This window comes from Oncorhynchus keta, chromosome 5 (genome assembly GCF_023373465.1).
Source record: "Oncorhynchus keta strain PuntledgeMale-10-30-2019 chromosome 5, Oket_V2, whole genome shotgun sequence".
Taxonomy (NCBI): domain Eukaryota; kingdom Metazoa; phylum Chordata; class Actinopteri; order Salmoniformes; family Salmonidae; genus Oncorhynchus; species Oncorhynchus keta.
This window is the reverse complement of record NC_068425.1, coordinates 14,540,679-14,557,464: the sequence shown is the minus strand read 5'-3', so window position 1 is coordinate 14,557,464 and position 16,786 is coordinate 14,540,679. Positions and strand designations below refer to the sequence as shown.

General features: G+C 43.8%; 1 protein-coding gene and 1 long non-coding RNA gene across 5 annotated transcripts in view; one reads left to right on the top strand and one right to left on the bottom strand.

Annotated features, from left to right (window-relative positions):
* The window catches only part of LOC118384159 (myocardin-related transcription factor B-like), a 27,274-nt gene extending 14,748 nt beyond the window's left edge, over positions 1-12,526 (bottom strand). The window contains exons 1-2 of one of the 3 annotated variants that reach the window (XM_052518769.1): positions 12,293-12,526; positions 3,433-3,498 (exon numbers count right to left, since the gene is read on the bottom strand). In XM_052518769.1, coding sequence (XP_052374729.1) covers positions 3,433-3,498; positions 12,293-12,422 — 196 coding nt within the window. In that variant the 5' untranslated portion in view covers positions 12,423-12,526. Of the gene's footprint in view, positions 1-3,432; positions 3,499-8,875; positions 9,167-12,292 lie in introns of those variants that run through there. The other 2 variants (XM_052518768.1, XM_052518770.1) reach the window with 2 other exon arrangements.
* On the top strand, positions 9,262-16,786 carry LOC127930012 (uncharacterized). 2 transcript variants are annotated; one of them, XR_008136491.1, is made up of 4 exons: positions 9,262-9,402; positions 11,913-12,029; positions 13,530-14,900; positions 16,330-16,786. It is a non-coding gene; the product is annotated as an uncharacterized LOC127930012 (long non-coding RNA). The 2 variants fall into 2 exon arrangements; XR_008136490.1 differs by having other exon boundaries at positions 13,530-16,786.

Here is a 16,786-nt window from a genome sequence, read left to right as displayed (position 1 = left end):
ATTTAGGATTTATTCAGGACACTCTGTAATCATGGTAACATCCACATTAATGTAGAAGTGTTTAGAAACATATTATAATCTTATTTACAATAAAAGTGACTACAAAATGGCACAATCCATTATTTACCATTCATTTCTATTGGGCACAAAATAATCTGAAACACAACCAAAACTAACTGCAAATGCATCCAGCAAGTTTGTAGAGTCACAAGCTTGATGTAGTCATTGTGTTCTAGGAATATGGGACCGAATACTAAACTTTTGACTACTTTAATACACATATAAGTGAATTTGTTCTAATACTTTTGGTCCCTTAAAATGGGGGACTATTTGTGCAATCTGGTTTCCGAGCGGGTGCACCTCAGCCACACTCAAGGTACTAAATGATATCATAACCGCCATCGATAAAAGACAGTACTGTGCAGCCGTCTTCATCGACCTCGCCAAGGCTTTCGACTCTGTCAATCACCAAATTCTTATCGGCAGACTCAACAGCCTCGGTTTTTCGGATGACTGCCTTGCCTGGTTCACCAATTACTTTGCAGACAGAGTTCAGTGTGCCAAATCGGAGGGCATGCTGTCCGGTCCTCTGGCAGTCTCTATGGGGGTGCCACAGGGTTCAATTCTCGGGCCGACTCTTTTCTCTGTATATATCAATGATGTTGCTCTTGCTGCGGGCGATTCCCTGATCCACCTCTACGCAGACGACACCATTCTATATACTTTCGGCCCGTCATTGGACACTGTGCTATCCAACCTCCAAACGAGCTTCAATGCCATACAGCACTCCTTCCGTGGCCTCCAACTGCTCTTAAACGCGAGTAAAACCAAATGCATACTTTTCAACCGATCGCTGCCTGCACCCGCATGCCCGACTAGCATCACCACCCTGGATGGTTCCAACCTTGAATATGTGGACATCTATAAGTACCTAGGTGTCTGGCTAGACTGCAAACTCTCCTTCCAGACTCACATCAAACATCTCCAATCAAAAATCAAATCCAGAGTCGGCTTTCTATTCCGCAACAAAGCCTCCTTCACCCACGCTGCCAAGCTTACCCTAGTAAAACTGACTATCCTACCGATCCTCGACTTCGGCGATGTCATCTACAAAATGGCTTCCAACACTCTACTCAGCAAACTGGATGCAGTCTATCACAGTGCCATCCGTTTTGTCACTAAAGCACCTTATACCACCCACCACTGCGACTTGTATGCTCTAGTCGGCTGGCCCTCACTACATATTCGTCGCCAGACCCACTGGCTCCAGGTCATCTACAAGTCCATGCTAGGTAAAGCTCCGCCTTATCTCAGTTCACTGGTCACGATGGCAACACCCATCCGTAGCACGCGCTCCAGCAGGTGTATCTCACTGATCATCCCTAAAGCCAACACCTCATTTGGCCGCCTTTCGTTCCAGTACTCTGCTGCCTGTGACTGGAACGAATTGCAAAAATCGCTGAAGTTGGAGACTTTTATCTCCCTCACCAACTTCAAACATCAGCTATCCGAGCAGCTAACCGATCGCTGCAGCTGTACATAGTCTATTGGTAAATAGCTCACCCTTTTTCACCTACCTCATTCCCATACTGTTTTTATACTGTTTTTATTTATTTACTTTTCTGCTCTTTTGCACACCAATATCTCTACCTGTACATGCCCATCTGATCATTTATCACTCCAGTGTTAATCTGCAAAATTGTATTATTCGCCTACCTCCTCATGCCTTTTGCACACATTGTATATAGACTGCCCATTTTTTTCTACTGTGTTATTGACTTGCTAATTGTTTACTCCATGTGTAACTCTGTGTTGTCTGTTCACACTGCTATGCTTTATCTTGGCCAGGTCGCAGTTGCAAATGAGAACTTGTTCTCAACTAGCCTACCTGGTTAAATAAAGGTGAAATAAAAAAATAAAATAAAAAAATACAAAAACTGCTGTCATTTCTAAACGGTTCACCAGATATGGATAAAAAAAACTCAAATGAAAGCTGACAGTCTGCACTTTAATAGTCATTGTATCATTTAAAATCCAAAGTGCTGGAGTACAAAACCAAAACATTTGTCACTGTCCCAATACTTTTGGAGCTCACTGTAACTACCTATATCTTCTGAGGGGTAAAAGGTCAACTCGTCCTCCTGAAATGTCATATTTGACACATTAAGTCGTTGTACTTGATGACAAGCTGACGACAACAAGGGAGAGACAATAATGTTTGTTATTTCTTTGGAAGAGAGGATGACTTTGCTACTACACAATAGCTGACGGGAGTAGGACAGGATGTCTCTGAATGTTCCACTCATCCAACTAGTGAGACAGTCAGGCCGAGACTTTGATCTCATCAGACACACTTATCCTGCTGTTGGCATGGCACGGCTACACCCATTAGTCACCTCTAACTAACACAAGCACTGTTTGCTCTCAACACACACACACACCGAGGTCTGAACACACACTGACCAGTGGTTCTTCTTAGTCAGAGGGAGTGTGTCAAACTCAGAGGAGCAGAGCTAAGCATTCCTGAGCGTCACCCAAGTCCTGGCCTGCATACCTATTGTAAGTCCTCAGTGTGGGAGAACCAGAGCGATTCACCCAGTGTCGCTGGCTGGGAGGTTCCTGTGCTGCCTGTTCTAGGGCCACAGTGGGGGTTACTGACCTCCAGCGCAGGCCCAGTCACTGACTCATACAGCTCTGACTGTGGAGCCTAATAAGAGGAGCTTAGAGTCCACATGGAGGAGGCCTATTATAGGGCTGGACAAGACAAGACAGAGCACACTCCCAGCACTGAGAGGTCTCTGGTCTGGGGCTCCTGCAGCTCTAGCCACAAATAACTTGGCTACATCACTGTTCTCCCTCTCTCTGTGTCTGTCTGCTGTCTGACTTCTTATCAGTCTGTCTGCTCTAGTCTGCAACCCACTGGCTCCCAAAGAGACTAATCCAGTAAGGGCAGAAAAAGGAAGGATTCTGCTCCACTTTGCTGACTTTGTGAGCCGGGTGTGGAAGTTTTCAGTATGCCTTTTGGTTTCTGGTATGTCACTGGCCACCGATGTATGCCTCACTGTGGATTAAGACCTTGGACCATTCAGAGTATTTATTTATTCTACAAACATCATGACGAGGTTGTGGTGGAGGGTGGTTCGAGACGTCAGTAGTGGCAGAATTCCACTCCTGTATGGTTGTCATAATAGTAGCAAATCAGACAGCACATAGTTCAATCTATGGTATTAATTTAGGTAATAATTGTATGACATTTATTTTCTGAGAGCTTTCTGGAACCAAGACCCACTTTAATGACTGTGGTGTGGGTGCAGTTATAATTTTCCTACATGCCAGACCAATAACCTTAACTCTGGTAGAGGTGAGTTACAGTATATTAAATCTTTGGTGGTTTGAGAGGGGCGGTGCCCAATGCTCAGTGGTTATACTCACGTGGCATGATGCCCTGCTCCACTAGCTGCTCACGGGTGCGTCTCTGCTGCAGGCGGCGCTGGAGGACTGTGGGAGAGAAGCAGAGATAAGTTTACATCCTAGAGCTGGGACGATGAACTGAAAATGATCGATACCAGTCACTGGTGCACATTCATGTTATAAAATTCTGGCAATTTATTGCAATATGGATTTTGTCCACCCAGTTCTACTACACACCTAACCCACAGATTAAGGCAGTAGGTTACTTAAGACAGAAATGATAGGAGGGAGGTTGGTCGTGGAGGGTAGGTGGGCATATAACGTGAAGGTCTAGCAACCCAAACGTTGCATATTCGACTCACATAATGGACAACTTTTACATTTGAGCTAATTAGCAAGTTTACAAGTTTACATACACCTTAGCCAAATACATTTAAACTTAGCCAAATACATAAAACATCCCCTGTTTTAGGTCAGTTAGGATCACCACTTTTAAGAATTTGAAATGTCAGAATAATAGTAGAGAGAATGATTTATTTCAGATTTTACTTCTTTCATCACATTCCCAGTGGGTCAGAAGTTTACATACACTCAATTAGTATTTGGTAGCATTGCCTTTAAATTGTTTAACTTGGGTCAAACCTTTCAGGTAGCCTTCCACAAGCTTCCCACAATAAGTTGGGTGAATTTTGGCCCATTCCTCCTGACAAAGCTGCTGTAACTGAGTCAGGTTTGTAGGCCTCCTTGCCCTTGCACACTCTTTTTCAGTTCTGCACATACATTTTCTATAGGATTGAGATCAGGGCTTTGTGATGGCCACTCCAATATCTTGACTTTGTTGTCCTTAAGCCATTTTGCCACAACTTTGGAAGTATGCTTGGGGTCATTGTCCATTTGGAAGACCCATTTGCTGCGACCAAGCTTTAACTTCCTGACTGATGTCTTGAGATGTTGCTTCAATATATCCATATAATTTTCCCATTCCTGATGATGCCATCTATTTTGTGAAGTGCACCAGTTCCTCATGCAGCAAAGCTCCCCCACAACATGATGCTGCCACCCCCGTGCTTCACAGTTGGGATGGTGTTCTTCAGCTTGCAAGCCTCCCCATTTTTCCTCCAAACATAACAATGGTCATTATGGCAAAACAGTTCTATTTTTGTTTCACAAGACCAGAGGACATTTCTCCAAAAAGTACGATCTTTGTCCCCATGTGAGTTGCAAACCTTAGTCTGGCTTTTTTGGAGCAGTGGCTTCTTCCTTGCTGAGCGGCCTTTCAGGTTATGTCAATATATATAGATACTTTTGTACCTTTTTCCTCCAGCATCTTCACAAGGTCCTTTGCTTTTGTTCTGGGATTGATTCACATTTTTCTCACCAAAGTACGTTCATCTCTAAGAGACAGAACGCGTCTCCTCCCGGAGTGGTATGGCGGCTGCGTGGTCCCATGGTGTTTACACTTGCGTACTATTGTTTGTACAGATTAATGTGGTACCTTCAGGCGTTTGGAAATTGCTCCCAAGGATGTACCAGATCTGTGGAGGTCTACAATTTTAATTTTTTTATTTATTTTCCCATGATGTCAAGCAAAGAGGCACTGAGTTTGAAGGTAGGCTTTGAAATACATCCACAGGTACACCTCCAATTGACTCAAAGAAATGTAAATTAGCCTATCAGAAGCGTCTAAAGCCATGACATAATTTTCTGGAATTTTCTAAGCTGTTTAAAGTCACAGTCAACTTAGTGTATGTTGACCCACTGGAATTGTGATACAGTGAAGTATAAGTGAAATAATCTGTCTGTAAACAATTGTTGGAAAAGTAGATGTCGTAACCGACTTGCCAAAACTATAGTTTGTTAACCAGAAATTTGTGGAGTGGCTGAAAAACAAGTTAATGACTCCAACCTAAGTGTATGTAAACTTCCGACTTCAACTGTACTTACTACTTTTTAACTACTTAGCTAGCATGTTAGCTAACCCTAACCTTAACCCCTAACCCTAACTCCGAACCTTAACCACTAGCCTAGCTAACGTTAGCCACCTAGCTAACTTTAGCCACAACAAATTGGAATTCCTTATAAAGAACATTGTGTACTGGACACAATTTGTTATGAAGAAGAAAATTGTGTAATGGACCTGAAAAAATTGACGAGTCACCAATTTGTGTTGACACATCACAGCCCGGCCAGAACAAAACAGGAAGTCCTGTTCCTCCACCTAAGACATCCTATAAAGACCGCCTACAGTCTTTCTGCATGGTTAACCTACCAGACGACTAGCAATTGCACTCTTCTTGGCACTGTGAGTTTACATTTGAGCGATTACATGGGCTTTAAATATTAATATACAAGCTCTCTTCAAATAAAGTGAAGACAAGGACATACTGAGGACGGACTGGGATGCAAATGCAGAGGTAACTTTACATAGATGTTCAACTTGAAATACAAACATAGATAGACACACGCAAAGGATGAGTCTTTCTCAAGTACCACTGTAGAAAGAACAAACCCTGAAGACTAATTACAGGGCAATGTTCATATGTCCGAGTCACCTCCGAGTTGGAGATGATGTCATCCCAGGACTGAGTGAACTCGGTCTCTTTTGTAAGTGCCGCCCCATAAAAAGTGAGATGTGTAGTCTTGTTTTGGAGCGGTAAGCACTGATCCATGAAGTCCTTGGAACATAAAAAGACAAGAAGGCCTCTTATGCAGGAGGCTCCAAATCCTTGGACGGCACCCAATGTTATTTTTCTATCATAATAAACTGCAGTGCGGGCCCAGTTTACACATGTATAAACAGGCGAGCGTGGACGTGTTATTTCAGTGGAATAACAGTGATCCTCAGCAAAAATATTTGAAGAGGAAGGTGACGGTTGATGGTGACGAACGACGCGGCGCTGTGAAGAATGTTGGGGCCCTTATTGTCACCAAGGCACTCTGTTCATAGAGCGGTCGGACTGCTGCTGGAGTAGACTGCTCATTGGCTATAGCCAGATGGTCAATGCACAGTCAAACACACACATACACACTAAACACTACATACTACATACACACCCAGGCCTGCTCTGCTCTAGTCCCCTGGGACAGTCACTGCGTCTGACCAGGCCAACGTGACTCACTCCAGCTAAAATAAACTGGGCAGCTGTGAGAAGAAGGCCTGGGAACCATGGAGTCTGGAGGTGGCATGGGGGTGGGGGACGGGACTGGACTGGACTGGAACCCAAAGCATTGTACAGAGTGAGTGGTGGGGACCCGCTCCCACTGGTAGACAGATGAGCACAGAGAGTCCCAGGGAGTCAAGGCAGGGGAGCAACTGAGTCCATTCTCAGAGCCCCCCAAAACCTTTACAAGCCCCTCTGCGCCTCCATGGCTCAGAACACTGTGTTCCTGCTCCCTATTCATGGTTCCCATTACACGTTCACACCAGGGTCAGGTTAGCAGTTTTTTCATGAATCTTGTTCTGGAGGAAGTTCTGAAGCGGTCACTAGCTGGAACAGCCACAAAGACATAAAATTAGATTTTGACCCTATCTTTAACCACACTGATAACCCTAATGCCTAACCCTAACTTTAAATTAAGACCAAAAAGCTCATGTTTGTTTTCATTCATTTTTACAAAATTGTGACTTTACAGATCGCCTATCTAAGGGAAAATCGCTCAGTGCTGCCTCCAGGACAAGACTTATGACAATACACGTCAACCTGCACACCAGGGGGGCACCGACACAGAAAGATCATTCTGGAAGATAGGAGAGAATTACTATTGGTTGGTTTCAAAATTCATATTATCCACTTTGACTCGACTGGAAAAGAATGCTAAAGGATAATTGTCGATTTATGAGAACAATGCTGCCTTTCAAGTTGTTATTCTTGACATCAACGTGGACAGTACAGCCCATGCCTGAGGTGCTCCTTACATTTTGTTTGGCCGATGTCAATAGTGCTGTTCTCATTGAACCCTGGCTAACCTCTGTGTGATGCAAGTCGGCTGTACTCCCCTGCTCTCCAGCACAACATAAACAGAGGTACTTCACAAACCTCAGAGTGTACATAGGCTTTACTAATATCCCTGTCTCCTGATTCTATCACTAATCCCTTGCCTATGTCCGTCTCAACAAAACTCATCTCTGGACAAAGTCTACCATTAGATCTCTTGGCCTGACTTTTTCCTAGAAACACTCTGCGTAAATATAAAAGAGAATCTGTTTTGTTATGGCTACACTGTTATAGAAACAGTCTGACACTGACATAAGCTATGTTGACATTATTGCTGGAAATATACAGTATTCTCCTTGCAGCTCAGCTGTGTTCCATGCCCTTGCAAATGCTCATTCACTCGATGAGTCAGTTTGTTGTTTGATGTATGCACGAAGGTAGATAAGGAATAAAACATTGGTAATAAATTCAAACCAGATCCATCAAACTCATCCAAGCATGATTCTACACCCATGACCCGAGGGGACACAATAGCTTTTAAATATGACCTACATTGAAACCAAGTAATAGAGTCATATCACCTTTTCTTTGCACACCAAGTTGTTCTTTGAAACACCTAATACTTTCAGGAGCTGCTCTGTAACAGTATGCAGATCACAAACAGAATGTGGAGCAACAGCATTTCCAGGCTTAGCATTTCACTGGGGACTATTCCTCCCAGCCAACATACTGTACAGCAGAATGCTTTCGTTCAGGAAAAGGTACGAACTAAGTGGTGACATCATGCTTAGCTGATAGCCTGAGGGTAACACTGAGCTCTGCAGTTATTTGTCATCATAAGAAGTGAACACAGAGTCCTGGGTTTAAGGATCCTAATAATATGATACGCTATATAAACCCACCTCCCTAGTCCCCTCCCTCATTCTGGCCTCATCTCCTCCCTCATTTAGACTTTGTTTGTTTCTAATAGAAAACAACAACTCTTTACACTATTGTGGTGCTGTTAATCCAGTCTCAAACGGATACTGGACATCATTTAATAGCTATTCGTTCTGTAATGCCCTATCATTTCCTGGTGGGGCTCTCTGTCTCTGTCCTAGCCCAGCATCAAGGTGTTATCATCAATTAATCAGTACAGATTACTCTGACATCACGCCGTTGGTCAAGGCCTATAAGTAGCTGTATATTTCATTCAAGGTAATCACATTGACTGAAAAGCAGACCTAAACCCATAAAGCCATACACATTTCACTGTAACTCCATTATTTTACTGAGAACTTAAACAACCATTTGCCTTCTAGTGAGAATATACTGTAGTTAAAAAGTCCTAAACACACAACATTTTTGGAGACAACCGTAGAGGAAACCAAAATGGATTCTGATTTATGTTGATACTGGGCTTCATGCCAACAACGTAGTGATGCTACCTAGCAGAGAGAGGAAGAAAGAGTGAAAAGGTAAGCGATAGAAAGACAGAGTGAAAGAATGAGGAGGGAGAAAAGGAAAGAGAGAGAGAGAGACAGGGGCACCTGATTTAAATTTACCCCTGCAGACGGCGGGGGACTCCACGTCGAGGCACGCCATAGAGGAGGAGAGAGCCGGGTCGCTTAGCGGCCGGGTCTGGAGTCCCATGGAGTGATCAGGGCAGTGAGGAACGAGGACAAGCATGAGGGTTTGGTAATGAGGGAAAACACCCAGCTAGGAGCGTATGGTAAGAGAACTGTTTCTCACAGTCTGGTACGTACAGTCCCTCCCTCTCTCTCTCCAGTCTCTCCAATCTCGCTCTGCCTGTCTTTGTGTTGGTCTCAGCGGGAGCGAGTGTGCGCTCACTCATGCTCTGGCTGGGCTCAGCGTCAGGAGGAGGAGGGAACACAGACAGACAAGCCACTGTTAACCCCTGCTGGGTCACTCTACTCAGCTCTCAGTGCTCTGCTCTTTCAACACTAGCCTCATTAGAACTAAATACAATGAGTCAAGCAACTTTAATTACCAAAACAACACAGAGAACAATACAAACTTTTGACTAAACCAACTGCTGTCCTAAAAGTCTATAAAGGTAAGTCATACTTTCAACCATATCATGAAATAGGCTAACTATATGCATGTATTGAAATGTCATTTTAACTTATTGTGTCTTTCTTGGCCCAAAAACATTGAGTATTTGTGACTTTTGAGTGCGAGGATGAAAAGCTCCATGAGAAAACGAGCCGGGAGTTTATTTTCATACGATGTTGTGTCACTGGATAAGAATGACAAAAACAAACATGCTGAGGCCCCTGGGACATTGATGTTTATCTTTGTCACTTTTCCCAGTTGTAAAGTGTGTATTTCTGACATTTAGCACATTCTTGTTATTGCTATCATTTTCATTTCATTATTTCGACTACAACACGACACTCAAAGCACAAACATGACATTAATACAATCTTATCTATTGTTTTCATTTGTGTAGACCCAACCGTAGCTGTTGCTGACTAATATTGACATAAGTATCAATATTTTCTTTCGGATTTCAAACAAAATAGATTAAATGGAAACATTAGAAATGGGAGGTGGTTGCATTCAACCCTGTCTCTTTCACAATGTTGTCTAGGAGAACATATATCAATCTGGTCTCTGTGTCTGAGAACCAATAACAGCAAAGAGACTTATCACCCACCCAGAGGAGACTTCTAAAGGGACAACAGGGAAGAGAGAACACCGAAGAGTGATAACAGATGAATAGATGGTCATTTCCAGCCGGGTTAGCATTCACATATAGGAAGTATGAGTCATACGCTTGAAGTGCAGACATGTGTGTCCCTCCCTACTCCCTAACACTGCAGGTTAAAGGGCAGAGGGCAGCCAACATGAACTGGCATGCTGCTTCTATTTCCATTCCAATCCATTTCGCCCTGGTATATTTCACCCATGTCAATGTTCAAGGACAACTTGGGAACAGTCATGAACGTGTTAACCTTACAATACTATAACATGAAACAACTGCAAGCTGAATGTCTAAATAAACAGCGGTAGTCATATTATGACACTAACAAAGATACAGAACCGAAAGGAAATGACTGGCCGGTTCTATGTGTTCAAATGGATTAGGAATGCTGCTTAAATGAAAGCAAGCTCCTTTATAGAGCCGGTCCTGATCCTGATTCTAGCCCCTGTTGTGCATGTGAATCCACTACAGGGGTCTCCCTCTTAGGAAGAAAGACAGGATGCAGTATGTGCTCTAGACGCCCCAGATGCTCCCTATGACGTGCCTGACTGTGTCAGCTCCTGCTGGGGCCCAGGGAGGGAGAAAGAGCCGTGGTGGGGAGGGATTCATGGAGCTCAGACCTGGCCTGCAATGGGATCAATGTGTCTGCAGCCCAGAGCAAGAAGAAAGTGGCAATCAATACAGAGAGTGGCACAAGATGGAGTACCAAGCAGAGACACTGGCCTATGAGAGCTCCCCACTAAAGGGGTGTGTTGATGTTGCAATGTCAAGGGCCTCCACAAGTGCATACTGTATGGAGTAAACACTTCAATAATGGATGGCGTATGACGTCCGATGTGCATCGCTATCAATACAAAAATGTTGGGTCCCGCGTATCACGTGAGCTGCATTGGAAATTATTAATCAGACATTAACCAGAAGAGAAAACAAACAGCGAACTTCCTGTATTATTCTGGTGATAAAAGACATCATAGTCTGAGTCGAGTCCAAGTTTTCTGAGGGAGGGGCTTGTGAGGGGAGGGTAGTAAGGGTCAGTACGCGAGAGATTAAACTTGGCCAGACGCATGTATTTTGAAACTGAACTAAATTTAAAAATCTCCACTACATCATCACATCATCAACAAGGCGTAGAGTGCAACACATCTGAGTTTTCCCAGTGTCTGTCTCTTGGGCAATAAGGTTGGGGTGAACAGTAGTCTCCACCCCATACTCTCTATTCCTGACTGTGCCCTCTCTAGGGACTGGAAAATATCAGGCTACCACTCGGGGTAGGTGAGTGTCAGCCTGCCCACCAGACACTGCCTCAGTGCTACCCCTCACTATGGTTCACATGCCAGAGGAATATTTCCAGATTGGCGTTCTGGCTTTGGTCTGAGAACCAGTGGGTTAGGAGAGTGAGATAACAGAGGAGATCTCAAGATACTGAAGGTCCACAATTTCAAGGAAAATGCACTGAGAAATATTAGTAAGGAATTCATCATCAGTGAAAAGTTCAACGAGAGGCTCAACCCGTTCATTGACTGTTGTTGAAGTGTGTTCATCAGAATCTGCATCTAATTTATAATATTTAACTCATTAATAATTCCCGCTTTTCTGAGAGCAACCAACAAACAAAACACTTAGTGGCCCAAAGAGAGGACTGACTTTGGGACTTGATGTCAGGAACTGTTCAAGCTGTGATTATGTGTTGGCTTCCAGATGCAATTCCAGTCTAATTCCCCACTTCTCTCCACAAACAAATCTCTCTGGACTGGAGAGGAGTTTGTTTTCTCACTGTCAGGGCAGGCTTGCTCTCTGATGGATGATATAGAAACCAGAGTCTCTGGGTTAATTTCAATCTTATTTCCTTGATTTTTCAGAGCCTCGGATCTGCTTCAATGCATTTTGAGAAGAAGGCAAAGAGAGAGAGGATGCAAGAAATCAAATACAATTGATTTTCCCCTCTGTGTTTTCACCACTCATCCTCCTGATACTAGGTATGCAATTACAAATTGGAAATGAATATGCAAAGTGGAAATGACAAACTTTAGAAGCCTTTTTAAACCTCTAATACACTATTCAACTGGCAGCCAAGTTTGCATTTCCTGCTGTGCTGCTCAACAAGACCTTAACTAGCTGAATCAGATACGCTAAATTAGGGTCGGACTGAAAATCTACAGGACAGTAGATCTCCAGGAAGAGGGTCGGGCAGCCCTGCCCTAGGTGATTGACCTCGGTGAATGAATGGTCTACTACTCACCGTTCTTACGCTCTTTGAGAGGTGGCAGGCTGGGACTGGGCTCCATAGTCAGATCTTCCAGCTCGTGGGTCACTGCCTCGCTCCGGAGACTGAAGGCCCCCTCCACTCCCAGACTCCCCTGGGGCTCCATGCTGCAGCCTCAGCACTCCCCAGGAGGAGGAGCTAGGCCGGGTCTCCTCCAGCAGGGCAGATAGAGCTGCTGCTGTTGTCAGTTGTTGCCGGGGAGATGGGAACATTGTGTCATTTTACAGCAGGAGTTATTCATCACATGACAAACTTGGCTGCCAATTGAAAAATGTAATTTACTTATAACAGTTTTACTTCTAACAGTTGATTGCATGGAGATCACTATGGAACTGAAGCAGAAGGGAGCTTGACAATAAAGTTAAAGATTAATGTGCCCTGTTCACATTTAATCTGATGCTGATCAATAAGAATCACGCTAAAAGCCAAATTACTTATTTTAACAGATGAATGTACAAAATGTATAAGGTCTTGGCATATTGTATGTTTCTAATTAGTAATACATTTCCCAAGTTTTGTATAGAATTGGATTCCAAAGTTTCCTGTTGGTCTTACTACAGTCACTTCATCAACCCATATTCTTAGGTCCTAACTGACCTAAAATGGAATTTTTACTAGGATTAAATGTCAGGAATTGTGAAAAACTGAGTTTAAATGTATTTGGATAAGGTGTATGTACATTTTCCAAGTTGTTTAAAGGCACAGTCAACTTAGTGTATGTAAACTTCTGACCCACTGAAATTGTGATACAGTGAATTATAAGTGAAATAATCTGTCTGTAAACAATTGTTGGAAAAATGACTTGTGTCTTGCACAAAGTAGATGTCCAAACCGACTTGCCAAAACTATAGTTTGTTAACAAGAAATTTGTGGAGTGGTTGAAAAACGAGTTTTAATGACTCCGACCTAAGTGTATTTAAACTTCTGACTTCAACTGTATATGTTCTATACATGTCTTTATGTGGCTCTTATCCCAGAGTAAGAGTGGGATAAGGAGTGTGTAGACAGCATTGTAGATCGTGTAGACTGGGCGCAAGGCTCCACAGCTGGGGCGTGTTCAGCAGGACGGTCAGATAGAAATATGCTATGTAGAACAAACATTCCTCTTGTATGTGTTGAATAAGGAATAACGTCAGCTCTATGCACGGAAATTCTATCTGTAACGTTGGAGAACGTTTTGCAACTGAATGTGGCCCTGTTCTATGTCTGCCAGTGACAGATGCTGAATGTGCAACGTGAGGCAGACTGTGGTGCAGATACAGATCCAGGCTGCTTAGGAATGGAGCCATTGTCAGTCTGTTTCAGGAGGACAGCCTACAGAGGGGATTCAGGTGTACACAACGTTACCCTTCAAGTGCCAGATATGAAATGACCTTACCCTATAGCTGCTACAGTGTCTGGCTTCTGAAACCTGCCATCCAAAAGTAGAAACCCAAGACATCTGAGCTGCAAGGCACCTTCCATCTCTAAAACAAACTCCAGCTGTGTTAAAACTAAGGCGGGTCTTTGTTTGTTCTTCTTCATGCATTCCGGTTTCAGCTCCACTGGGAGCTGGCAGACTGGGAGAGGTATGAGAGGTGGCTATGGACAATGACAGCATTCTGGGCACAGTCCTCCCATCTCAGCGTGCATTCAGCACAGCAACTGTTTAGCACATCTCAGCATTAGCCTAGGTCATGATGGTTCCTTTGCTTGAATTCACATCACTAGTACAGAATTTCTTTTTTGAATGTCAGAACATGTGGTTTTAAGGGTAGAGAGTGCAATCTTAGAGAGAATGTGAATATGTATGTCAGCTTGACGTGTGAACTGATGCTTGGAGCTACATATCGAGGCTTGTAAGTGTGTTTTTTTTATTTAGATGCGGGAGGATATATATTTTAAAAAATCCAAATCATTTCAATCATTTAAGTGATATATTGTATGGGATGTCAAAAGCAGTTATTTCTAGCACCTTGTACCAGACGGATGTGCCACTTCCCCTATCACCCATTTGACTGTCCTATGTCAGATAGTGATGCCATAAAACATATCAGATACACTTTTCTCATGTAATAGTCAATTCCATCGCAGCGTATGCAAAGCCTACAGTTTGCTGATTGATATATGCAATACAATGGTTTAAATCACAGAGATAGCAAAATGCTTTCAATGATGTGCCATGGAGCCAAACATATCACCCTTCCATCCCCTCCGTCCCAACCCAGAATCTACTCTCTCTCTCTCTCTCTCTCTATAATGTGCTCCAGCCTCCCAGAGGATGGAGTGGCACCAGTCCCATTTCTCCTGTCTGGCTCCAGGGTGTTATGCTGGGTAAAAAGAGAACCAGCTGTGTTGCAGGATACCTCTGGATAAAGACACAGTCCAAAATGGAAATATTGTTATTTATCTACAACACACATATAAATCTCCATAGTGCTTTGGTATGAGTAGCAGTGCCAGAAAACGTCAGAATAGAAGACGGACAAAGATAGTTTTACACAATGAGGTCTGTGCTCTCTACCACACGAGGCACATTATCGAGATGGGCAAAACAAATGAGAAAGCTGCTACTTAACTCAGTTGATATACTGTACTAGGAGAGGTTTTGTTTACAGCTAGGAGAGGGTTTGTTTACAGTTAGGAGAGGGTTTGTTTGCAGCTAGGAGAGGGTTTGTTTGCAGCTAGGAGAGGGTTTGTTTGCAGCTAGGAGAGGGTTTGTTTGCATCTAGGAGAGGGTTTGTTTACAGCTAGGAGAGGGTTTGTTTACAGCTAGGAGAGGGTTTGTTTACAGCTAGGAGAGGGTTTGTTTGCAGCTAGGAGAGGGTTTGTTTACAGCTAGGAGAGGGTTTGTTTGCAGCTAGGAGAGGGTTTGTTTACAGCTAGGAGAGGGTTTGTTTGCAGCTAGGAGAGGGTTTGTTTACAGCTAGGAGAGGGTTTGTTTACAGCTAGGAGAGGGATTGTTTGCAGCTAGGAGAGGGTTTGTTTGCAGCTAGGAGAGGGTTTGTTTGCAGCTAGGAGAGGGTTTGTTTGCAGCTAGGAGAGGGTTTGTTTGAAGCTAAGAGAGGGTTTGTTTGCAGCTAGGAGAGGGTTTGTTTGCAGCTAGGAGAGGGTTTGTTTGCAGCTAGGAGAGGGTTTGTTTGCAGCTAGGAGAGGGTTTGTTTACAGCTAGGAGATGGATTGTTTACAGCTAGGAGAGGGTTTGTTTACAGCTAGGAGAGGGTTTGTTTGCAGCTAGGAAAGGGTTTGTTTGCAGCTAGGAGAGGATTTGTTTGCAGTTAGGAGAGGGTTTGTTTGCAGTTAGGAGAGGGTTTGTTTGCAGCTAGGAGAGGGTTTGTTTGCAGCTAGGAGAGGGTGTGTTTGCAGCTAGGAGAGGGTTTGTTTACAGCTAGGAGAGGGTTTGTTTGCAGCTAGGAGAGGGTTTGTTTACAGCTAGGAGAGGGTTTGTTTGCAGCTAGGAGAGGGTTTGTTTACAGCTAGGAGAGGGTTTGTTTACAGCTAGGAGAGAGTTTGTTTACAGCTAGGAGACAGTTTGTTTACAGCTAGGAGACAGTTTGTTTACAGCTAGGAGAGGGTTTGTTTGCAGCTAGGAGAGGGTTTGTTTGCAGCTAGGAGAGGGTTTGTTTGCAGTTAGGAGAGGGTTTGTTTGCAGTTAGGAGAGGGTTTGTTTGCAGCTAGGAGAGGGTTTGTTTGCAGCTAGGAGAGAGTTTGTTTACAGCTAGGAGAGGGTTTGTTTACAGCTAGGAGAGGGTTTGTTTACAGCTAGGAGAGGGTTTGTTTACAGCTTGGAGAGGGTTTGTTTACAGCTAGGAGAGGGTTTGTTTACAGCTAGGAGAGGGTTTGTTTGCAGCTAGGAGAGGGTTTGTTTACAGCTAGGAGAGGGTTTGTTTACAGCTAGGAGAGGGTTTGTTTGCAGCTAGGAGAGGGTTTGTTTGCAGCTAGGAGAGAGTTTGTTTGCAGTTAGGAGAGGGTTTGTTTGCAGCTAGGGAGAGTTTGTTTACAGCTAGGAGAGGATTTGTTTACAGCTAGGAGAGGGTTTGTTTACAGCTAGGAGAGGGTTTGTTTACAGCTAGGAGAGGGTTTGTTTGCAGCTAGGAGACAGTTTGTTTACAGCTAGGAGAGGGTTTGTTTGCAGTTAGGAGAGGGTTTGTTTGCATCTAGGAGAGGGTTTGTTTACAGCTAGGAGAGGGTTTGTTTACAGCTAGGAGAGGTTTTGTTTACAGCTAGGAGAGGGTTTGTTTGCAGCTAGGAGAGGGTTTGTTTACAGCTAGGAGAGGGTTTGTTTGCAGCTAGGAGAGGGTTTGTTTGCAGCTAGGAGAGGGTTTGTTTGCAGCTAGGAGAGGGTTTGTTTACAGCTAGGAGAGGGTTTGTTTACAGCTAGGAGAGGATTTGTTTGCAGCTAGGAGAGGGTTTGTTTGCAGCTAGGAGAGGGTTTGTTTGAAGCTAAGAGAGGGTTTGTTTGCAGCTAGGAGAGGGTTTGTTTGCAGCTAG